This window comes from Scyliorhinus canicula, chromosome 8 (genome assembly GCF_902713615.1).
Source record: "Scyliorhinus canicula chromosome 8, sScyCan1.1, whole genome shotgun sequence".
NCBI lineage: Eukaryota > Metazoa > Chordata > Chondrichthyes > Carcharhiniformes > Scyliorhinidae > Scyliorhinus > Scyliorhinus canicula.
In genome coordinates, this window is record NC_052153.1 from 72,369,319 (window position 1) to 72,394,695 (window position 25,377).

The 25,377-nt window shown below is 42.3% G+C and overlaps 1 protein-coding gene across 3 annotated transcripts in view; it reads left to right on the forward strand.

Moving 5' to 3' along the window:
- The window catches only part of ror2 (receptor tyrosine kinase-like orphan receptor 2), a 323,434-nt gene that overhangs the window by 227,655 nt on the left and 70,402 nt on the right, over positions 1-25,377 (forward strand). For 2 of the 3 annotated variants that reach the window (XM_038804721.1, XM_038804722.1), the window contains exon 2: positions 3,973-4,050. The exons of the other annotated variant lie outside the window; for it this stretch is intronic. In XM_038804721.1, coding sequence (XP_038660649.1) covers positions 3,973-4,050 — 78 coding nt within the window. The remainder of the gene's footprint in view (positions 1-3,972; positions 4,051-25,377) is intronic. 3 annotated transcript variants of the gene reach the window in all.

Sequence of the window (25,377 nt, forward strand, 5' to 3'; positions counted from 1 at the left end):
TGATAGGTGGAGATTGACAAAGATGTCGAGGACAGAAAGATAAAAGGAATGCAAATGGAGTGATTAAGGTTAAGAAAAGTGCTGACAGTGGTACATAGAGTTTTTATTTATCTTCATTTTAAAAACGAAATGTTTAATGTAAACGTGATGAATGTAGGAATTTCTGATATATTGTATAATCTGTATTTGGTGCAGTAAGGGTGAAAAGCCTGGGTCAGTGTGTGTATGACTGCTGCAGTAGTGTGTGTATGACTGCTGCAGTAGTGTGTGTATGACTGCTGCAGTAGTGTGTGTATGACTGCTGCAGTAGTGTGTGTATGACTGCTGCAGTAGTGTGTGTATGACTGCTGCAGTAGTGTGTGTATGACTGCTGCAGTAGTGTGTGTATGACTGCTGCAGTAGTGTGTGTATGACTGCTGCAGTAGTGTGTGTATGACTGCTGCAGTAGTGTGTGTATGACTGCTGCAGTAGTGTGTGTATGACTGCTGCAGTAGTGTGTGTATGACTGCTGCAGTAGTGTGTGTATGACTGCTGCAGTAGTGTTCTTAAAAATCCATTTTATATAAAGAAAGGGGATTCCCTGGGGAGTAAAGACATTGGGCAGGATTCTCCCTTAGCCGATGGCGGAATTGGGACGTGCGATCGGGCGGAGAATAGCTTCCACCGGTGAAATTGCGGCAGGCGCCTCCCCGAAAACGGCGTCAATGTGACGCACGCTGTGCATAGTTGCAACACTGTTGTCATTATTAGTGGGCCCACCCGTGATTCTTCGCCTCCGATAGGCCGAGTTCCCGACGTTGAGGTCCACGTGTGCTCTCAAAAATCATGCACCTGGCGTGGTGGCTGCTGAGCGAAAGAGAGGGCATACGGACAGTGTCCAGCACCACCGCACTCCATCGACAGCCGTGCCGCTGGCCGGGGGGTTTCTGCCAGGGCTGCGGGGAGTAGTGGGGATGGCCAGGAGCTGAGCTGTGGGGTTGGGTTGACAGGTACACAACACCATTACCGCAACCAGCCATGCGGCTGCGCATGCCGCTGACAGTCCACTTTAAACCTGGTGCCTTGGGTTGTATATGTAACCCCCCCCCCCCTCTGGCCCCAGCCGATGCATCAGCCCAACCTGTCCGATCGTTTTGGCGCCGATCAGTGTGTGTGGGGGGTGTATTGTTTAAATGTGGCTTCAGCTTGTCAGCCTTGCGAGTATCCATCACGGACCCACCTATTCCCGCATTGTTTTTCATGGGTTTCAATGTGTTTCACACAGCACCAGTGCTGGCTCCTCACCGGCAGCAGAAGGTTTGGTGCCGATTATTCTGACGTGGAAGTCCATGGATTCTCCCTTGGCGTCAACACTTAGACACAGAAACAGAGAATCCGGCCCATTGTGTTTAGTTTTAGTTAGATGATTTAGTTAATGGGAGGAGGCAACTTCTGAAGCAGTCAGGTGTTGGGGTTGCAGTTTAAAGAAATTTAGTTTTAGATTAGAATGTGAACACACAAGAAGCTGTGCTCTCAATAAAAGTAAAGTCATCATAATCCCAGATGACCATAGGCTGCTCTCCCCTTTGAAGGGGAGAGCTGACTGGGGGTGATTTAACCTGAGTATCAGGTGAGGGGCAGGGCTGACTGGTGGTGATTTAACCTGAGTATCAGGTGAGGGGCAGGGCTGACAGGTGGTGATTTAACCTGAGTATCAGGTGAGGGGCATGTTTGAGAAGACCGACCTTCATGAATAACCTTAGCCGGCACGGGAATTGAGACTGTTGACCTCGCTCTCCATTACACACCAGCTGTCCAGCCAATTGAGCTAAACTGGCACCTGCATGCTCTAAATACAGTCCAGTTAAAAATCTGTCTGTGAGCAGACTAGCAGTTTCTGGAAAGGCTGGCAGATTAACCAGTAGTTTGACTCGGGCAAGAATCTGCAGCTGGTTCCTGAGGCATCTCTCATTCTCAAAGTGGTTTATCTAAGACATCTCTTAACAGCAAGTGTGCATGAGTCTGCTAACTATTTAAACATGGGTTGTGACTTGAAAGAAGATAAAAGATAGCAATTAGGATTGTTTCCTTGTATTATTGAGCATTGTTTAACTGGTAATTGAAAGCTATTTGTTTTTTATGATAAAGTTAGTAATACTGTGTTAGTAATAAAGCTTGCTTTCTAAAGCTTGTTTTAATATACCACATCCCTATTGGTGCGTGAAGTCACTCCTGGAGCGAGATATCCTTTCCTCACAGTTTTCCGAATTAAAAAAAATATTGGGGGTTCTGTCCAGTTTCCTAGCAACTGTTGGGGTCTGGTCCAGCATCATTATATAAAAATCGTCACAATTGGACAAAGATGCTTTGTCTTAATTTCAGACCATAATATGCAAATTGCAAACATTTACCAATTCCGTCTCCATTTAAGAATCTGTAATTTGTTTGTTCATAAACTCAGCAATTTTATTTGGTGTTCTGAGTGGGATAGAGCTGAGAGGGGCATCTGGAGTAAGATAAAGAAAGGCAAACATGGGTGAAGTTCCAGAAGTGCAAGAAGGCAGACTAGGCATGGATTGAATTTAGTTTCATTAAGCTTAGCTCAGGATTGAAAAATACAGTATTTGTGAACAAAATATTATAATCCCTCCGAAGAGGTGGATTTGGAAGAACATTTCTAGTCAGAGAAGAATAGAATTAAATCTTGCTGAAGTTGAATTGAAGGACTTTTTTTACTCATCTGGAGTTGAATATTGGACAACACAATGCTACTGTGGAATCAAGGTAACAGGCGTAGAGTTGCAGATGTGCTGCAGCATTCATTGTCTGTCACCAAATAACCTATCAACACCCACTGTCAAAATTGAAGAATGACCATGTTGGCAAGGTGCCAAAGGTTGTCTGCCACTTGTAGCCCGACAACTGTCTTTGCAGTAATAAAGAAACATTGAATGGAATGGAGACTTAATGAATGATTACAGAGTGGTTAATGTCCACAGTCACAGATCTCTCCATGACTAGTTTGGCAATAATTATGGCAGTCCACACATTGATATCTACAGAGTGGAAAATATTCCAACAGCTCAACTTCTTCAAATTTAATTATAGCAGATATAAGTATTAATAATACTGTAACAGTATTTGTTTCTTTGTACAAAATTCCTTCTCGCCAAATGTTTTACATCTCTTCTGTGCTTCTCAACCACAGCTGCAGTTTATCAGTAATACTGAAATGTTTATGATCACCACAAACGTCAGGATTTATATACTGCATGAAATTTATTACGCAAGGCACATGATTAGCACACATTCCTTACTTCAAACTACTCTGTATTTTGTACATATATTTGTAAATTTAAGAAAAGTTATAAATACATTTTAAACTCTTCACTCTGCTATAATTAAATTTGAAGAAGTTGAGCTGTTGGAATATTTCCCACTCTTTAGATATCAATGTGTGGACTGCCATAATTATTGTCAAACTTGAAATTAAATGTAAAACTTGCATACTGGTAAATTATTGCGTGATCACAAATTCACAAGCATATATTATGACTAGTCTGTAAGTTTGAGATTGTGCATTGAAGCCATTTCTCCTGTGATGAGTCCACAAAAATGAAATACATTAATATATCAATTTCTTTGTATATTTAAATATGAATTCCCCCTCTCTCCCCCATGGTGCATTATATGATTTTGCCATGCCTCAGCCAAATTTCTATTATTCATGTATGAGCCTTGACCATGAATATCAGCGACAGGTTTGGGGGTGGGGTGCGCTCTGATTGGCATCACATCCAAGCCTAATCATACTTCCACCCATCATCCATATATAATTTCTTTCCACACGGGTGACTAGGTCGTGATCAGAATTAAATGTGGTGCCCCATTGGAAATAATCACTGTGTGCGGAACCATTGAAGGAACCATTACACATGATCTTTCTAGTTAGAATTATGGTAGATTTTTTATCATCAATAATTTTACTTCTAGATGAAGCTCATCGGTCTGATCCACATGGCTCCATCGGACCTGGAAGAGACCAACATAGTCCTTTGCCCACCGCTAAAGGTTAGTGCTGTTTTTTTCTCGTTGCAAAATTAGTGAATTAGAATTTAGCTAGTTTCCTTTGCAGTAGGGTGACAGAAGTTCAGGATCTCCATGTAGTGCACTCCCAAATTGAGACGGGGAAACTTTGAAATTCAGTAGCTTTTGCACAAACTACTGGCTGGTTGTACAATAATATTTCCAGTAAATATAAGCAATTCACATTGCATAAGCCACATAGTCCTTTGTTCAAAAGGTCAAAGAGAAACCTCAGTTACAATTCGATAGCATGTTTCATATCCTCAGGACATCCTGAAATCCCTTTACAGTAGTTAATTTGGTTTTGAAATACAGTCCTGTTGCACCATTTATTTCACTTCTTCTCGTCGCATCTTTTGTATCACCTTTTTATGATTTCACACGAATGTATTTTATATGCAAAGTTCATTTGCAAACTTGTCATGCAGTCCGAAGCAATTACACAATTTGGTCACTGAACATTTTGTGGCTTTAAAAGTATGCACCTTATTTATTCATTTCCTGCCGGATTTTGTGCATCGCCTGAAGTCTTAGTGTTTTGGCAAGACTCCGATTCTGGACAGTTGTGTTACTCCTGCGCTCTGCCTCTGGCCGCCACTCCTGCCTGGTTCTTCATACTGTGAATCACTGCCGGTCGGCCCCTAGATCACCACAGCTGTCCTCTTTCCTCGATTGACCCCCTGTTCTCGAGTGCTCTTCCAATCTGCCTCTTGGGCAAACTGACAACTATTTGCTCTTCTTCCCATTAGCCCCTAGCTGGATGGTTATCACAGGTCTTTCAACCTGCGAAGCACACTGTTCGGCTCCCTCTATCCTTTCTCTCCTGTCCTACCAACTGTTCCAGCCCTCCAAATGACTGCTTTGTTCAACAAACAAGTTCAGATATTTACAATAGAGCTCAGGTTTCTGATCCCATACCCCAATTATAAATAAGGACATAACTATTTACATTGGAAATGTTAAAATAAGGACATAACGTATGATTTTAAAATGTACACTGAAATATGTTTGCCTTAGTCCAATTATTGCCCATCTTTTACCCCCAGTTAACTGATAGTTTCTGCTCTTCATTCTGAAATGTACTGATAATGGAAAAGAAAACAACTTGCTTTTCTATAGCCCTTTTCATGGCTACCGGATGGCTCAAAGTATTTTGCAGCCAATGAAGTGCTTTTTGAAATGTAGTCATTGTTGTAATGTAAGGAATATGCCAGCTAACTTTCACTCAGCAAATGTCTACAAGGAGCAATGTGATAACCAGAAAATACCAATCTGTATTTTGTGATGTTGATGGGGGGATAAATATTGGCCATGACAGTGAGAATAATTCCTGTTCTTCTTCAATGTGCCTTGGGAATTTTACATTCTCCTGATTAGGCATATGGGACCCCGGTTTAATGTCTCATCTAAAACACAGCATCTCCTGACAGTGCAGTAATCTCGTGTCAGCTTTGATTTATTTTGCGATCAAGCTCTAGAGTGAGACTTAAAAACCTTGTGATCAGAGGCGAGTGTGCTACCAACTGAACCATGCTGACACTGCTAAATGTTGGAATAAACAATATGAGTTGACAATCCCTCATCTTTTTCCCCCATCATCGTCTCCTTTTCCCTTCTTCGCAGTCTCTTCCTCTTCTCCCCATATCCTGTCATTCATCCCCAGTTCTTCTCCTACTTTCCCCCACTTCCTCCTCCTTTCCACCTTCCCTCCCACTCCTCCTATTCCCCCACTTTATCGTTCTCCTCACTTGCCCCCCAACTCCTCCTTCCTACCTCCTCCTTTCCATTTCTCCTCCTCCTCCTTTCATCCCTTCTTTCTCCTCCCCCCCTCACTTTTGTCCTTTCTACCCTATCTCAAGTAATTTGGCTGGATTTCCAAAAAAACTTAGATAGGGTACCAAACACTATCTAGTGAATAAGGCCAGAGCAAGTGGAGTTGGGAAAAAATAGCAGAATGGATAGGTAGCTGGCTGTAGGGCAGAAATCCGAGAGTAGCCAAGGGTAGTTATTCAGAATGGCAACAGGGAGCTGTGGTCCCATAAGGATCAGAGATGATACTACTGATTCACAATTTATGTTTATGGTTTCAACTTGAGAATCGAAAACATACTTTTGAAATTTGTATTTTACACCAAGCTGCAAGAGATAGTCAATGCTGACGAAAACTGGATCAAATTAAAGATGTTAATGAACATGCAGAATGGGCAGATAATTGACAAATACATTTCAACATTTTAGCAAGGGAAATAAGGAGGTCATATCTAAGGAAATAAGGGAGAGTATCAAATTGAAGGAAAAAGCATACAAAGTGGCAAAGATTAGTGGGAGATTAGAGGACTGGGAAATCTTTAGGGGGCAACAGAAAGCTACTAAAAAAGATATAAAGAAGAGTAAGATAGTGGCGCAGTGGGTTAGCCCTGCAGCCTCACGGCGCCGAGGTCCCAGGTTCGATACCGGCTCTGGGTCACTGTCCGTGTGGAGTTTGCACATTCTCCCCGTGCTTGCGTGGGTTTCACCCCTACACCCAAAGATGTGCAGGCTAGGTGGCTGGCCATGCTAAATTGCCCCTTAATTGGAAAAAATGAATTGGGCACTCTAAATTTATAAAAAAAGAAGAGTAAAATAGATTGTGAGAGTGAACTTACTCAGAATATAAAAAAATATAGTAAATGTTTCTACAAATATATAAAAGAAAAAGAGTGGCTGACGTAAATATTGGTCCTTTAGAGCAGTGCTTCTCAAAGTGTGGTACGTGTACCGGTGCCGGTACGCGAGCCATCGTCTGCCGGTACTTGGAGAGTTTCCAGAAAAGAAAGAGACAGTAATCCTGGATTGGCTTATTTCGCTCACCGGTCCCTGGCACATTGAAAAAAAAAACTGCCGGTACGCCACATCAGATAGTTTGAGATGCACTGTTTTAGAGGACGAGAAGGGAGATTTAATAATGGGAGATGAGGAAATGGCTGAGGAACTGAACAGGTTTTTTGGGTCGGTCATCACAGTGGAAGACACGAGTAACATGCCAGTGACTGATGGAAATGAGGCGATGACAGGTGAGGACCTTGAAATGATTGTTATCACTAAGGAGGTAGTGATGGGCAAGCTAATGGGGCTAAAGGTAGACAAGTCTCCTGGCCCTGATGAAATGCATCCCAGAGTGCTAAAAGAGATGGCTAGGGAAATTTCAAATGCACTAGTGATAATTTACCAAAATTCACGAGACTCTGGGGTGGTCCCAGCGGATTGGAAATTAGAAAACGTGACACCACTGTTTAAAAAAGGAGGTAGGCAGAAAGCGGGTAATTATAGGCCAGTTAGCTTAACTTCGGTAGTAGGGAAGATGCTGGAATCTATCATCAAGGAAGAAATAGTGAGGCATCTGGATGGAAATTGTCCGATTGGGCAGACGCAGCATTGGTTCATAAAGGGCAGGTCGTGCCTAACTAATTTAGTTGAAATTTTTGAAGACATTACCAGTGCGGTAGATAACGGGGAGCCAATGGATGTGGTATATCTGGATTTCCAGAAAGCTTTTGACAAGGTGCCACACAAAAGGTTGCTGCATAAGATAAAGATGCATGTCATTAGGGGTAAAGTAGTAGCTTGGATAGAGGATTGGTTAATTAATAGAAAGCAAAGAGTGGGGATTAATGGGTGTTTCTCTGGTTGGCAATCAGTAGCTAGTGGTATCCCTCCGGGATCAGTGTTGGGCCCACAACTGTTCACATTTACATAGGTGATTTGGAGTTGGGGGACCAAGTGCAATGTGTCCAAGTTTGCAGACGACACTAAGATGAGTGGTAAAGCAAAAAGTGCTGAGGATACCTGAAGTCTGCAGAGGGATTTGGGTAGGTTAAATGATTGGGCTACGGTCTGGCAGATGGATACAATGTTGACAAATGTGAGGTTATCCATTTTGGTAGGAATAACAGCAAAAGGGATTATTATTTAAATGATAAAATATTAAAACATGCTGCTGTGCAGAGACCTGGGTGTGCTAGTGCATGAATCGCAAAAAAGTTGGTTTACAGGTGCAACAGGTGATTAAGAGGGCAAATGGAGTTTTGTCCTTCATTACTAGAGGGATGGAGTTTAAGACTAGGGAGGTTATGCTGCAATTATATAAGGTGTTAGTGAGGCCTTACCTGGAGTATTGTGTTCAGTTTTGGTCTCCTTACCTGAGAAACGATGTACTGGCACTGGAGGGTATGTAGAGGAGATTCACTAGGTTAATCCCAGAACTGAAGGGGTTGGATTACGAGGAGAGGTTGAGTAGACTGGGACTGTACTCGTTGGAATTTAAAAGGATGCGGGGGGGGGATCTTAGAGAAACATATAAAATTATGAAGGGAATAGATAGAATAGATGCGGGCAGGTTGTTTCCACTGGCGGGTGAAAGCAAAATTAGGGGGCATAGCCTCAAAATAAGGAGAAATAGATTTAGGACTGAGCTTAGGAGGAACTTCTTCACCCAAAGGGTTGTGAATCTATGGAATTCCTTGCCCAGTGAGCAGTTGAGGCTCCTTCATTAAATGTTTTTAAGATAAAGATATATCTTTTTTTGAAGAATAAAGGAATAAAGGGTTATGGTGTTCGGTCGGGAAAGTGGAGCTGAGTCCACAAAAGATCAGCCATGATCTCATTGAATGGCGGTGCAGGCTCGAGGGGACAGATGGCCTACTCCTGCTCCTAGTTCTTATGTTCTTATATATTACTTAGAATATATGATTCCAAATGAGATAGATAATTCTGGGAGTACAAATACATAACCTGTGACTACTGTTAATGCCATTTTAAAAAAAAAAAGCAAACCCAACCATAAGGATTGATTTCCAATGTATACAATTGTTAAGTAGATTAGTTAGAAGCATAGAAAATAGGTGCAGGAGTAGGCCATTCGGCCCTTCGAGTCTGCACCACCATTCCATATGGTCATGGCTGATCAAGCAAATTCAGTATCCCATTCCCGCTTTCTCTCCATACCCCTTGATCCCTTTAGCTGCAGGAGCCACATCCAGCTCCTGCTTGAAAATATCTAACAAAGACGCCCCAACAGCTTTCTGTGGTAGAGAATTCCACAAGTTCACAACTCTGAGAGAAGAAGTTCTTCCTCATCTCAGTGATGAATGGCTTACCCCTTATTCTTAGGCTGTGACCCCTAGTTCTGGACTTCCCCAGCATCGGAAATATTCTTCCCGCTTCTAGTCTGTCCAGTCCCATCAGGATTTTGTATGTTTCTATGAGATCCCCTTTCATTCTTCTAAACTCCAGTGAGTATAAGCCCAGTCCATCCAGTCTTTCTTCATGTCAGTCCTGCCATCCCAGGAATTAGTTTGGTGAACCTTCGCTGGGCACCCTCAATAGCAAAAATGTCCTTCCTCAAACTAGGAGACCAAAACTGCACACAATACTCGAGATGTAGCCTCACCAAGGCCCTGTATAACTGCAACAAGACATCCGTACCCCTACACTCCATTCCTCTTGCCGTGAAGGCCAGCATGCCATTAGCTTTCCTCACTGCCTGCTGTACCTGTATGCCAACCTTCAGTGACTGTTCCACCATGACACCCAGGTTTCGTTGTACTTCCCCTTTTCCTAATCTGCCTTCCTGTTTTGCCACCAAAGGGGATAATCTCACATTTACCTATATTATATTGCATTTGCCAAACATTTGCCCAAATAAGCTGAACTCTTATTGAGGCTTCATTAAGCCACACCTAGAATACTTTTGACCTTGTAGATAACTTTAAATACCTGAAAAGATTTGAGAGAGTGAATAGTGATTCACTTTGTAGGGAAGAGCAAAACCAGAGGGTCTGGATATAGAATAATCACAAAATATTCTGCTCAATTGGATATAGAATAATCACAAAATATTCTGCCCCATTCTGGGCACCATCGTTTAGGAAGGGCATGAGGAATTTGAAGAGGACACATAAGAGATTTACTAGAATAGTGGTGAGGAATTACAGTTATGTGGATAGAATAAGGGAAACAACCAACCCAAGCTTCTTCAGTTCAGTGAAGGCTAAGAGGATATTTGATTGAGATGGTAAAGATCATGAAGGTTAAAAAGAATAAATAAAGAGAAAGAGCTTCTAATGGCTGATGGGTTGACCATAATGGGCCCTGTTCTAAGATGATTGGCAAAAAAATCAGAGGTGACATGAGAAGAAACATTTTTGTGCAACAAGTGGTTGATATGCACTTATAAAGTTTTGGCTATAGGTTCAATTGTAGCCTTCAAAAGGGAATTGATAAACATTTGTAGGAGGTAAATAATTACAGAAAGAGTGGCGGAGTGAGGTGGATTGGATTGTTCTTTTGAAAAAGAAATCTCTGACATGGTTGATCAAATGGACTGCTTTTATGCTATAAAATGCTTTCATTCCATGACCCATCTTGCCTGTGCCAGCTCTTTGATAAAACTATTTAATTAATCCTCCTCCTTTGCTCTTTCTCCAGAACATGTACTTTTTTTCCAAGTATTTATACAGTTGTCTGGGGTCAAGATTCTACCGTATATTCATAATTTAAATCTTAATTTCTATTTCTACATCTAGTTTATTGATTAATTTTGCAATATTATGGTTGGTGTATTCTAATAATCTTTATTAGTATTACAAGTAGGCTTACATTAACACTGCAATGAAGTTAATGTGAAATCCCCTAGTCGCCACACTACTCGTGCCTGTTGGGTACATTGAGAGAGAATTCAGAATGTCCAATTCACCTAACGAGGGCGTCTTTCGGGAGTTGTGGGGGGAACTCCACACAGACAGGGGGAGAGCGTGCAGACTCCGCACAGTGACCCAAGCCGGGAATCGAACCCGGGTCCCTGGTGCTGTGAGACAACAGTGCTAAGCACTGTGCTACCATGCCACCCAGTCCATTTAACGTGGATGAAGGATTTGTTAAGGCTCGACCATGTCCACCCAAACAAGAATGCATTATGCCAAACAACCACTGAATTGAGATTAGGTTTTAGCTGTGGGTCAATATAAGAATAAAAATTTAAAGTTTGAAACTCGGTAACTATTGAATTAAAAATGTATTAACATTTGGTCTTTACTACATAATTTCAAAGATTACTTTGTTTCCAAGCCTCTGTAAGAGAGAGTGAGAGATCTGGTTAAATAGGTCTGGACTTTTCAAATCAGATTTCTTTTGGACGTCTTCAATGTACTTTTCTGGAGGGTGGATTTCAAGTTATTGCATAGCAATGAGTAAGAACACCGGCTACTGCTCGATATAATTTTTTTTAAAATGCTGGAAAAACTGAGCAGGTCAGGCAGCATCTGTGGAGAAAAACAGAGTGAACGTTTCAGGTCATTGGCTTTTCAACAAAATTGAAGAAATATGAAACTAAGTGTTTTTAAGCAAGTAGAAGTGGGAGGAGGGGAGTAAGAAGAGCAAAGGAGGAGGTCTGCGTTCGGGCGGAATCCAGAGAAGAATAGCAAGGAATTATTTCATGATACAGCAGCCAGAGAGTGGTTAAAAAATGCAATAAAGAAACAAAGATTGTGTGGGCAGCAGGGTAGCACAGTTGCTTCACAGCTCCAGGGCCCCAGATTCGATTCCCGGCTTGGATCACTGTCCGTGTGGAGTCTGCACGTTCTTCCCGTGTCTGCGTGAATTTTCTCTCACAGTCCAAAGATGTGCAGGTTAAGTGGATTGGCCAGCTAAATTGCCGCATGGTGTCCAAAAAGGATAGGTGGGGTTACGGGTTAGGGTGGAGGTGTGGCTTAGGTAGGGTACTCTTTCCAAGGGCCGGTGCAGACTCGATGGGCCGTATGGCCTCCTTCTGCACTGTAAATTCTATGATAACTAAGGCCTACAACCGAATGTAACATAAAGAGATAAAGAAAGAGACGAGACCAATCCAGCAAAACAAAAAGAAAAAGATGAAGGCAGTGTTGTTGAACTCTACGTTCAGTCCAGAAGGCTGTTGAGTGCGGAGTTGAAAAATAAGGTACGAAAGGGAAAATGCTGGAAAATCTCAGCAAGTCTGGCAGCATCTCTAGGGAGAAAAAAGAGCTGACGTTTCGAGTCCGATGACTCTTTGTCAAAGGTGAAAAATAAGGTACTGTTCCTCCATCTTGTATAGTATTGAGCTTCACTGGAACACCGTGGCAGGCCATGGGCATAAAGGTCAGCGTGGGAGCAAGGTGCAGAATTAAAATGATAAGCAACCAGAAGCTCTGAGCCATGCTTGCAGATTAAAAGGTGTTCCACAAAGCAGCCACCAGCCTGCATTTGGAGGAGACCACTTGTGCACAGTAAATTCTGTATACTAAACTGAAAGAAGTATCAGTAAATAGCTGTTTCACTTGAAAGGAGATTCTTGCGGCGATGGGCAGTGAGAATGGAGGAGATGAAAGGACAGGTGTTGCACCTCCCAAGCTTGCATGGAAAAGTGCCGAATGGAACAGAGGCAATGTCAGGGGTGACTGAGGAATAGACTATGCTGTCAGTGAAGAGGGAGGCCAGTAGAAAATGTGTTTGATGCTTGCAGAATGATCTACTGGAATACGACTGCTGATGGGGTGGAAGGTGTGAACAAGAAATACCCAATTGTGGTTCTGGAAGTATAATGAAGAGGTGTGAGCAGAAGTGCATGAAATGGATCGCACATGTTGGCAGGCCTTGTTTACTGTGCTGGGTAGGAATCCTCAGTTGAGGTAAAAGGAAGACACGATGTGCATGTTTGCACCATCAGAACAGATGTGACGGAGATAAACTGAGGAATTTTATGCTGTCCTTGCAGGAAGCAAGGTGTGAGGATATGTATTCAAAGTAATTGCAGGAGTCCAGCTGAACATTAGTAGATACAAAGAGCTTGTTGTATGAGGACTCTGGGTCTGTAATTGTTGGAGTTAAGAAGCATGAGACAGATCTTATTGAAACTTGCAGTATACTGCAAGGCCTGGATAGAGTGGACATGGAGAGGATGTTTTGCACTTGTAGGAAAAACTAGAACCGGAGGACCCAATCTCAGATTAAAGGGATGATCAGGAGGAACAGAGATGAGGAGGAATTTCTTCAGCCAGAGGGTGGTGAATCTGTGGAACTCTTTGCCGCAGAAGGCTGTGGAGGTCAAATCACTGAGTGTCTTTAAGACAGCGATGGATAGGTTCTTGATTAATAAGGGGATCAGAGGTTATGGAAGAAGGCAGGAGAACGGGGATGAGAAAAATATCAGCCATGATTAAATGGCTGAGCAGTGGTGGGTGGTACAAGCTATTATTCAGTTGGATCTTTGGATTTTAAAATCATATTTTACAATCTACCATCTGCCATTGTAAAGACTCTAGGCACTGTCTTTCTGTCTGCGTTTGTGTAACATATTTAGTTAGAAATCAGCATTGCTACTTAAATCACATTCAGCCATAAACATCTTCTGCATAGCTCATCTTCTCTGCCGGGATGCAGGATAACTGGAGAAATACTTCCAAGGTGATCAGGAGGTTATGGGGTCGAGGCAAAAATAATTAATAGTACCTTGGGAAGAATTTAAAATGGTAAGTGGCGCTGCCTGGATGAAGTGTTCAATTATTTTTGTCTTATTTTTGTTTCCCCATGCTGATCTTATAGAAAGTGCTGCTTTATGATGATACAACACCTCATACACCAGATTTCTTCAATAACCATACCAGCCGCAACTCTTTATTTTTGAGTCCAAGTGATTATTTAGTTGGAAATAGATGTAGTTCCAGTCACAACTGAACCTGCATCTTTTGCCCTACTTTAAATCAGAACTCAACAGGGACTGACCATGGAATGTTTTGAGTTGGTGTGGAATGTTCAGAGTTGGTGTTGCTTAATACTTTAAAATGTTTACCCAGAGTCATCAAATTTGTTTCCAGCTTTTACATTCTATATAGCCTGTAAATTAAGCCATTTTGCATATTCAAAGCTACATAATGGTTTTCACATGTAAGTCATAAATAAGAAGCCTACAGTCCAGAAATTGTACAAACATTTTTGTGTAATTCTGTGATGACTCTGGCTGGATTAGGGTCAGAATGTGGAGCTTCTTCTACCTGCTACACTTGTGGTTCACACGTGTAAAGTTATTTTACAAGTACTCCGGCTGCTTTTCCTAGGCTTACCTGTGAATATCACTAGTAATTCCTAATAGACTAAGTGAGACCTGTCTCACTTTGGACCCGTAAAAGAAGAATTAAACAATGATGGATCCCAGCGCAATTGATAATTTATAGACTGGTCTCTCTCTGCTCCCTGAGAGCAAGTTAAATTTGTAGCTAAAATTTTTCTTTGGCCTGAAACAAACTCTGATTCCTCCTGTTGGAAGAACCCACTGCCATTCCACGATTGCATTGTCTCTATTGGGTGGATGTCCCTGCTGCATTAGTATCGGATGGGCACCCACTCCGATTAAAATAATCATACTCAGGATTTGGAATGGGGTTGTGAGACCTCATAGTGGTGGGCTGCATATATGGCGGCTCTGTAGGATTTGCCCTTGAATGTCATGGGGAGGGAGAATTAGAAGTTCACTTTATATAGAATATTTGATACCTTCCTTCTTCCCTTAATCAAAAACATTCCTCGTTAATGTGTCTCCTGATTTACATGAATTGTTGAGATTGTAACCTTGGGGAATGTCCAATGCTGTGAAGTATGCAGGAGCTTCTCATTACATCTGCATGGCTGTGTGTTCTGGGTACACATGAATCGGTGAATGCTAAAATTCTGTGTCCTTTTTTGGTTAAAAGTATTCCAGGAATCGTTCACAATTATATCCACACCCCCTTTGACTAACTGGTAAAGCACTAAAGTTTTGTCTGCAGGCAAAACCACAAACCTTTCATTGTTTTACCAGCATGTAGCAGTTTCAGCTTCGTTAATGAACCAAAGAGGTTGCATGAAACCTTTTGTTACTTCTAAAATAACTCATTTTTCCTACTCTGTTACATAATTATGATAATTTACTTAGTAGACAGATAAATGTGTTTGTCTTTTTGATTAAAGGTTATTAAATGTTTCATGTAGTAATGCTGGAGGAACAGACCGATGAACCAGTGGGGGAGTATTATTTTGAATTACATAATGAATCATTGCGTGGTTTATAGAACTGAGGGTAAGAAACGTTTGATTGCTGAAAATATTTTTGCTGAACAGTAGTCCTGCTGTGTGAGAAATTAGTTCCATATGTCACACTTCTCCACCATATTTGCAGGTCTCACTACCACCACTTGTAGAGGTTTTTATTGATTGGTGCAAATGGGACCAATAAATGCAATGACATTTTTTTAATGCTAGTGTAATTTACACGGATTCCAACTTATGTGGGCCATCAGCATGCCCCAGTTTATATCGACATTGTACTCGACCCTTTAGTACTCCCCCAAACTTTGCAGCAGTATCATGTATGCAGAGGTAGAAGTCATGCATCTGTGTGCTTCTGTATGTGGTTTACCAATGCTTCAAGTTTTAGAGGAACCTGAAAAACTAAGTACAAAACTAATGCCTGTGCATTATCTGTTGACCTTGAGGACCATATGCCTGCTCGTCCATAAGTATAAATGCAGTAGTACCTGTAATGCAATGTAGTCAGAGATTTAGAGGGTCATAGTCTCTCTGCATGTTTTTAGAATCAATCAATGTAACATTGAGTCAGTTTTTGAAGCAATCAAATTCAGAGCAATTTCTGGGAAGTGATGTGAAAATCTGCACAATAGTCATCATAATGGTTCTGTTTTTCTGGTTGCTGATCATAAGAGGTGCTGCATGTTCGGATTCTGATATGATTACTCTCACTGCAAGAAGGCAATCTTTTGAAGCAGGTCATTGGTGTATCTGCAGCCATAACTTTTTGTACTATTGCAGTATGTCCGAGTAGCGTATATTTAGATTTAAGGTGGTGAGCAAAGCTAGAGGACTGTCTAGTCAATGCTGCCAGTTTTATATTCTTGAAACAAGTTGAATTTTTCACCCATAATTAATACATTTCTGAAATGCTTCTCTCAAATACACTGCAACATTTTTGTTGGGCTATTGTCCAAACTGATTTTCGAAATCTTTGCTGAATCAAAGCCTTATTTCCAAAAGAAAGTTGTCTCACCACAAAATTCCTCCTGTTGACCTTTTACCATTTAAAAAGCGTGACCTAGTGCTTGCTGTCTGGATTTTCAGCTTCTTATTCAAGCATTCGCTGATTAACTGACAGGCATTTCAATTCCGTGACACAACTATGAACTGATTTTCCAGTGAGGAGGTCATCATGATCACTGGATGACAGACAGGACTATTATTGGAAGCACAGCTTTGGCTGTGTTCTTATTTGTGTTGGTCAATTAAACTCTGTTCGCCAAAATAATAATTTGAGAGAAGTGTTTGAATAACTGTAAAAATTGGAACAAGAGTTTATGAAATTGATGCGCTCAGGGATGAGAAACCAGTAGAGATCAAAAAGATTCTGCTGAGGGGCGAGTTGTATTGTCTGTCCAATAACTTGTGGGCAGCAGAGGATTGACTGTGTTGGAGCTATTGTAGTGTGGAACTCGGGAGGCCAGTGACAAAGGTTTTGGGAAAGGTGAGCTATTACTTAGGAGGAGCCAAAAATGTGAAATTGAAAATTAGACACACATAATGAACTTGTTTTTTAATTAAGCATGTGCCTATACAGAGCAGTATATATTAATTTTGCAGTAAATAACAATCATCTGCATTATTGGCTGTTATGCTGTATTTTCATTTGCACATACACAAAAACCTACACGTCTGTCCAATCCTATTTTAGTTTTATAATCCCCTTTTGCAACTTTGGCAATAATGGGCAGGGCTCATTCCACCCATTGGCAGTAGGCCGAGAGCAGATAACCTGTAATTATTAAAGGGACTGCTGGAGGCGATTCTCAAAATGAGCAATGCATTTTTCTACGTGTATTTGTAGTGCCAGGATGAGCTGCCCAATGTTCAGCATTTATATAAATAGCATCTGCCATTATTCAAACTGAGCTTCGTTTACAAATTCATTGTTCTTTGTCATTAGCCTCTTCGGTCATTTTAAAAAGAGAATCTTGGAATGTCTTGCTGTTTTGGAGAAATTGGTTAAACTAATGTTGCCTATAAAACTTCACACACTTATATTATTCAATCGTTTTACCCAGGTACCCTTAATTGCAAGATGAACAAAGGCCGAATACAAGTTTATGATTTAACAAAATTTATTATGAAACACAGTTAGAAGCAGTTATACTTATAAATTACCCCAACTACAATAATCCCAAGATTCGTAATACTGCCTGTGCCGATGAACTCATTCGATCTGCGAATCCAAATCACTGAGTCTTCGTTGTCTCAGGGCCTCTGTCTGCAAAGGTGGGTCTCACACATTGCTTCTTTCCGTCCTCTGGTCCGCCATCAAATCTTCTCTGCTGCCTCTGCGCCGAGTCTTTGTTGGGAGGGTCCTGGGGGTCAATTCTTATACCCCTCTTTGTGCCTTTCCAGAAAGTTCTATGGCCCTCAGCAACTTGCAACTCTGCAGGACACCAGGGACCCACCCCCAGGAGTCCATCCACAAGTATATTGTCTGCACGTAACCTTACTCCCTATATGGTAACTGCTGGCAATCTGCATGACAGCAAGTCCAGTTTCATCTGAGCAATCCACAATAGTCGATCCATTTGAATGGATTATCTCCTGATGTCCTGTTTACAGGGCAGGCCCAGACTTGTCCCGACTGTATCTGCTCAATTTATTCAAACTTGTTCAAATTCCCATTAGGCCTGCCTGTGGGCTGATTGTGGCTGTGATTTAAAATATCCAATTCTTAATTTAAAGTGTTTAATTATATATTGGGCTTGGAATTCATGCCGGTGTCCTTTTTACCACACAAAGGAACAAGGAACGTTATTCTATTTTGAGATTGCAAATAGTTACGGATTAGGCATAACACAGCAAAATACATCTGGGGCGGGATTCCTCCATCCCGGGCTAGAGAATCCCCGCCACCGGGCAAACCTGCCCCGACGCCTGCACGTGATTCTTCACAGAGCGGGCCATTGGCGCCGGCGCATTTGGCGCGGCGCCAGTCACGAGCCACTGTACGCGACCAAGCTGTTGATTCTCCGGCCCGGATGGGCCAAGCGGCCGCTCTAAAAAGGCAGAGTCCCACCTGCCGTCCACACCTGGTCGCAGCTGGCGGGAACTCTGCGCGCAGGTTTGGGGGGCGAGGGGTGGCCTGTGAGGGACGAGGGGGCTCCGACCCCTGGGGGGGTCCTCTGATGGGGCCTGGCCCGCGATCAGGGCCCACCAATCGGCGGGCCGGCCTTTCGCTCCCTGGGCCTATTTTCTTCTGCACCGGCCCCTGAACTCCCGCGCCATGCTGTGTCGGGGCAGGCACATTGAGAGAGGCCACCGCGCATACGAAGATTGGCGCTGGCACCACTGCGCATGCGCGGTGCACAGTTCGCGCCGGGCTGGGAGGCTGGACAGCGTGAACCACTCCAGCGCTGTGCTGGCCCCCTGTAAGGGCCAGAATCGGTACTCGCAGCGGCCCGTTTATGCCGTCATGAAACACAATGGCGTTTCCGATAGCGTTGACACTCTGCCGCCAAATGGGAGAATCCCGCCCCTGAACTCTCCCTCTTGAACACCCCAACTCCCCCTCCTGCCCCATCTCACCCCAGTGACTGTGACAAATTTGCACTGTATTTCCTTGGGACTTAATGACCAAGGGAAAGTATAAATTATAGAGTTGGGATTTCTACATCGCTGACTATGCAGTGACTAAAAAAGGCAATTCATAAACTTGGTCTAGAGCACTGTTAAAATCCCTTTAGAGATTAATAACTTTTTTAATTCCCAGTGACCAACATAAAGAAAACCATAATAAGATTTCAAATTTTACTACTTTTACTGTAACAAACAAATTAAATAATCAACATTGAATAATCATTTTTTATTAGGCAACTAATATTCTAAACTACTGTCTTAACACGACTGATAACTCCACACTGCATTTATACTGTGCAAAACTCACACTGAAGAACTGCAGTTTTTCAGAAAACTGTCCAAAGTCACTCCCATCATCCAATGGTTCATCTCTACCCGTTTCACTCCCTCAAGTCTTCTGAGAATTCCCAAATCGATCATGAGCAATATGGCTCACTTTGATAATTCTTCTCTGACAAATCAGGTGGGCCCTGATCTCCGCTCCCCACGCCGGGTGGGGGAATCACGGGAGGGCCGGGCGACTCACACCACCCTGGCACCCCCCCCCCCCCCCCCCCGCGATTCTCCCACCCCCCCCCCCACACGCAGAATCGGCGCTCGCCGTTTTTCACGGCGGCCGGCGGTTCTCCGGCCCGGATGGGCCAAGCGGCCTGCCGTTCCCGACCGGTTCATGACAACACCTGGTCGCTGCCGTCGTGAACATGGGCACCAAATGCTCGTTTGTGGCTTGTGGGGGGCGGAGAGGGGAGTGAGCACCACGGCCATGCTCGGGAGGGGACTGGCCCGCGATCGGTGCCCACCGATCGTTGGGCCGGCGTCTCAAAGCGACCCACTCTTTCCCCTCCGCCGCCCCGCAAGATCAAGCCGCCACGTCTTGCGGGGCAGTGGAGGGGAAGACGGCAACCGCGCATGCGCGGGTTGGAGCCGTCGTGACGTCAGCCGCACATGCGCAGGTTGGAGCCGGCCAACCTGTGCATGCGCGGCTGCCGTCACTTAGGTGCCGCCGTCGCGTCATTCTCGGTGCACCGCCTTGATGCAAGCATCAAGGCCCGGCTGCTGAGATTTACGGAGCGCCGTTCCTAGCCCCCCAGGTGGGGGTGAATAAGGTGCGAGGAGCGGCCTCCGAGGCCGTTGTGAAACTCAGCCGAGTTCACGACGGACTTCCCGATTCATCGTGGGAGTGGAGAATTCCGCCCCTTATGTATCTTCAAGTTCTTCTTTAGCCAGGGAAAAATATTTTACAAGCATTCTGCCTGGTAGCTAGCAGAGAGCAGCCTTTCCCTGCTGCTCGCAATAGCGGCTACTTTTTTGTCAGCTTCTCTCTCTGTGTCCAGGTTTATTTAAAAACAAACTGCCTGGTTTGTGCAAAGCAAGCTTCCTCAGAATCTATGTGTACCCATTGCAAAGACAGATGCTGTGCCCTTTGACTTAAAGTTTTATACCTGGAATGTGAACTTCAATAATATGTGACCAGGTCCCCCTGCCCCCATGGTCATCAGGATACATTGGCCCATTGCTGTGCCCAACTAGCAGCAAGTTACATGTGTTCTTTTCATTCCGTCATTTTACCTTGAAATAAAAAGACAGTCCAAAACACAATCCTCTTTCAAAGCATCACATTCATAACATCGCTGTCAACATGCTGTGATTGTCTGTCAATTTGTTTCATTATAAATTTCTGGTAAGGGTCTACTTATTTTACAGACAAAGGGTAATTGAGCAGATAACCCTAGAGGAATGATGATTCAGTGGCATCTGTCCAGATTATATATAAAACCTAAAGGGAATCAATCAGTTGTATGAACATGAACAGTGCACAGCCAAAGTTAGCTTTCTACAGATGGTAAATGACCATATTTCCTGATTTTTGATCCTCTAAACCACTTCAGATTGTAATCAGAATGGCAGGGTAAATCATAACACATTACAGCACAGAAATTAATTTGGCAAGTCAGATCTGTGCCAACTCTCTGAAAAAGATATTCCAGTAATGGGTAGAAGGGCATTGTAATTAAGTAAGCTTGATTGGCTGAGCAGTGGAGATTTGATTTGAGCCCAAATACCAGTGAATATTCATTATACCAGGAGTGTGTGGAACAAATCACTCCTGCATGTTCAAATTGTTTGAGAGGCAATGTTGCAATTTAGCAAGCTTAGTGGTTGCAAATTACATCACCAAAGTTTCTGGCCTTATAGCTGTAAGCTCCTCTTTGAACTAAAAACGTATCTGCATTACCAACTTACCATGTGTTCTGTCCAACATTATCAGTATTTTGGCTAGGACCTTGAAATCTGTTTTTATGAGGAGGATTGGCTGATGGCACGAACAAAGGTTTCACAATCTGGTTTAGGAATCGGTGCGTGCATATACATTGTACAGAATAGCACCCGTCTTCAGTGGTTCTCTGAAAGCCAGGGAGAATAATTTCAGCTCCTCGCACTTCTTTTATCCTGCTGTGAATTTGAATCTGTAATACCAATATACTGCTCTTGATAAATCTCAAAACTATTAGTTATTTACGTTACATACTTATGTACATAACTTGAAAGCAAATTGCTAATTTTAACTGCCTAGGTCGAAGGGTGAAATGTGCTAAATCTAGTTTCATGCTCAAGATTAGAATTTCTGCTTCATCACAGAATTTGCTGGGACTTAACCTCAAGTATCCCTTCTCCTAGAGAAACTGAGCCTGTTAAAATGAAGCAAATTTATTTTGGCCCTGCCTCAAAGCCTGGAATCACAAATCTGTACTCCAGCTGCTTGAATTGTATTGCTAAATCCTTTACTTTTTTATGCATAAATGATATTCGCTTTCTGATAAAGGTTTTGAATGCACCCTAAACTCTCAACGAGCCTGATTTCTTATCCAAATAGAGATTTATTATCTAGGAATTTGTTGAAGTTGAGATCTGCAGTGGGGAGGGATTAAATCTGTATTGCTATGTGCACTTATCAAATTCTGATTTGGCTGATAAGCTCAAGAGAGCTAATCAAAACCTGCATCTGAATTTGTGAGACAAAAGGAAACGTCAGGAATATATTGCGTGTAGCAGCAAAAGTATTCATCTTTGTCAAGTTAAAATATAAAATAATTTCAACTCCTGCTCCCTATTTCTTTAGTAGTTACTAAGTAGATCAAATATTCCCTCGACATTGTTGAAACAAAAATATGATAGACAAAATTGGCTGGATTTTACTATCAGTGATGAATGAGCAACACTAACTGTTCATTATGTTTAAACGTGCCCACAGATTTTCTATGGGATTTATCTTTGGAACTTGCTTTCGGTAGAAAGCCATTTTAGCACTGCTGAAGAGTTTTGGAAAATTTGGGACCTGTGTGAACAGGGCAGACTGTACGTGCACTTAATCAATCAGATTGAAAAAACATAAATGAATAATGTAGATATGAAACATGAAGTGTCAATTAATATAGTTGATTCAATGCTAAAGCAAATACAGAAAGTGATATAAAGAGGGGGAATGAAACATGGGATTAAGAGATAAGGAGAGATGAGATAAAGAAAATACAATTTTAAATCCCCCATCAGTAATTAAAATCTCATGGAATGAGATTCCACATTTATAAACATAAATTTCCAGTGTCAGCGAGTCTTTTTAACAATAATTTGGATCTATTAAGCAACAAATCCATGCTACCTATCCCTTTATTAACCCAAGCTTATCCGAGTGAGAATTAATTTGGGTTTTGATAATGGTCTGTAATAGTTTTCTCACCACTTAACATTTGGGTGACTGGCCTGTTTTTACCAGGTTTATTCCCACTCCCCATTTTTGAACAGGGTGCAGTATTTGAAACCCTCCAGTCCTCCGACAATTATCATATATACTGAGGATTGGAAGATTGTGGCCAGATTTGTGCAATTTCCACAGTTACGTCTCTGAGTAACTTAGAATGAATCCCATCTGGACTGGGTGACTTCTCTACTTTTGAGAACGCCAATCTTTTAAGTATACCCTTCTTAGTCTATTTTTATCCCTTCCAATATCCCTATTACATCCCCCTTTACTGCTGCATTGGCAGTAATCCTCCTCTCGAGCGAAAACATGCAAAGTATTTATTCAGTTCTACCGTCATGCTCTTTGCCTCAATAAAATGACTACCTTGTTTCTCGTTAACTGACTATACCATTCTTTAAGCTATCCATTTAGCCTTTATAAAAGTTTGAGAGTTTACTTTTATGTTACCTATTAATCTTTTCTCATATCCTGTCTTTGTATCCTTTTTGAAGTTTCCTACATTCTGCCTGGTTTTCAATTTAATTCTGTTCCTGACATTTGACATAAGCCTCTGTTTTATTTTAACCTCTTTGTTGCCGAGAGAGCTCTTACTCTGATGCTTCAGCTTTTGTCCTTATTGGAATATGTTTGGTCTGTATTACCAGCCACAATCTATTATTGCCTCCCCGTTTCATTTTTTTATTTTCTATCCCTTTTGAATATATTGTATTCAGGAATCTGCAGTTCCCATTCCTGCCCATTTTTAACATTTTTAAACTGAGTCGATTATATCCACCATCATAACCCCATACTACAGTTTATATGTACAACATATCAATCTTCTTTGTAACATGTCTTGCATTAACACAGATGTTTTTCACCATCATGGTATGGGTTTTGCTTTTTTCTTCCACCTTAACCAATGAATTCTCATCTTTTTCCAACAATTCTCCAAAACCACATATAGTTTCCCTGCATCAAATTGCTTAAAAATGTCTCCTATATTTCCTCTTTTTCGTCTCCTTTGGACACCAAAACAAAATAACTCTCAAGGACTGGATTTTTTCAACAAGGCAGGTAGCTCAAGTTGGCAAATTTCCCAACCTGACAGATCCATCTTGGTTCAAGGGGCCCCAATACATTCAGGTTTTCATTCTGAGGTGGGGGGAAGTGGGATGGATTTGGGGCCACTAATCTTGACATTGCAAAGATGTTGTGCCGAGCCATGATGACCCTACTCAAACCCACGTATCCACCCTATACCCCAACAACCCCCCCCTTAACCTTACTTTTTTTTAGGACACTACGGGCAATTTAGCATGGCCAATCCACCTAACCCACACATCTTTGGACTGTGGGAGGAAACCGGAGCACCCGGAGGAAACCCACGCACACACTGGGAGGACGTGCAGACTCCGCACAGACAGCGACCCAGCCGGGAATCGAACCTGGGACCCTGGAGCTGTGAAGCATTTATGCTAACCACCATGCTACCGTGCTGCATTATATTATATTACCGTATACGATATATAATATATAATATTATAATCTTTATATGAGAGTACCCATTATCCACAGGATGCCTTTAATGCACCGTACCTCAGCATCAAACTGGCATGGTGAGCAAATGGATTGGGCACAATTTAAAAGGTTGCCGATAGCAATCCTTTACCGTGCGGAACAATAAGAATCCCAACACATGTATTGACCAATGAAGGTAGGCTTGTAGTAAACTGTGGTAGAGAACCGTTAGAGAACCATTTCTCAACTAAAACGTCAAGGAATGGGAAGTCATTTTACTGCTCCATTTCAGATGTGAATTTGAGTGCAGGATGGAGCCCACTAAAAGCTGGAAATTATTACATGCAGCTGTGGATTGAAATATAGCAAATGTGTCATCCATGTATAAGAAATATGCAAGGGGTAGGAGGTTAGGTGTCTTTCCATTGAAGATACATTTCTCATGGAGCAAAACAAAGATATTTGCAAGAACTGGGCCTGGAAGGGGGGATCTCATGGCGTCACCATCCATTTGGGCATATATGGTGTCATTAAAACGCAACTCAATAGCGCAAGTTGCCAAGTACGTAAGTCAAATCAATACTCATTTTGCACTGTACATTACGCAAAGCTATGAACACATTTGGCCTGAAGAGTGCCTAGTCTACTTCAGATTACCTGCAAAGTGCAAGATATCTAAGGTAAAGCTATCTGTTTCACGCTCCTATTATGAGGTAGCAACGCAAGTGGTATTTTTCACTAATAGGATGCTGATCAAGCCAAAAATACATTCTGCTTTTTGCACAGGTGAATAATGTGGTACATGAAGTTCAGTGCCTGTGTGATACTAGGTAGGTTGTCCATGCACCCCAAAGACTGATGGAGCGTATCAAACAGCGTGTCCCTTGCGCTGTTTGCAATAGGCAAGGTACCAGCTGTGCTTGTACTACTGAAAAGTGTCCAACATGAGATGTGATTCCATGATTGGACAATGTTTGCTAAATAATCCTCAGTGTGCTAAGAAATATGCTGATAACCGATTTAAGATTGTCAGTCAGGCTCTCAGTGTGGCACATTTAGATGTACTGGAAGCTACATATATTAATTTACAGGGCCCTGTTCTTTGCAGACAAAGAACATGTACACACATAGCATCTGATCCAGCTAAACAAAGTAGGTGATAGCTCTTCGCTGATTTGTTATTCAGGGCAATGCCAAGACCCAATTGGGGTCAAGTTGCTTGCTTTCAATTTCGAGCAATGCATGGCAGTTATCTGTCAGTCACCATTAACTACTAATCAGAGGCCGCTTGCTAGCCAATCAGCATTCCCTTCTCGAGTATATATATTTTGTTTTCCTCTTCTACT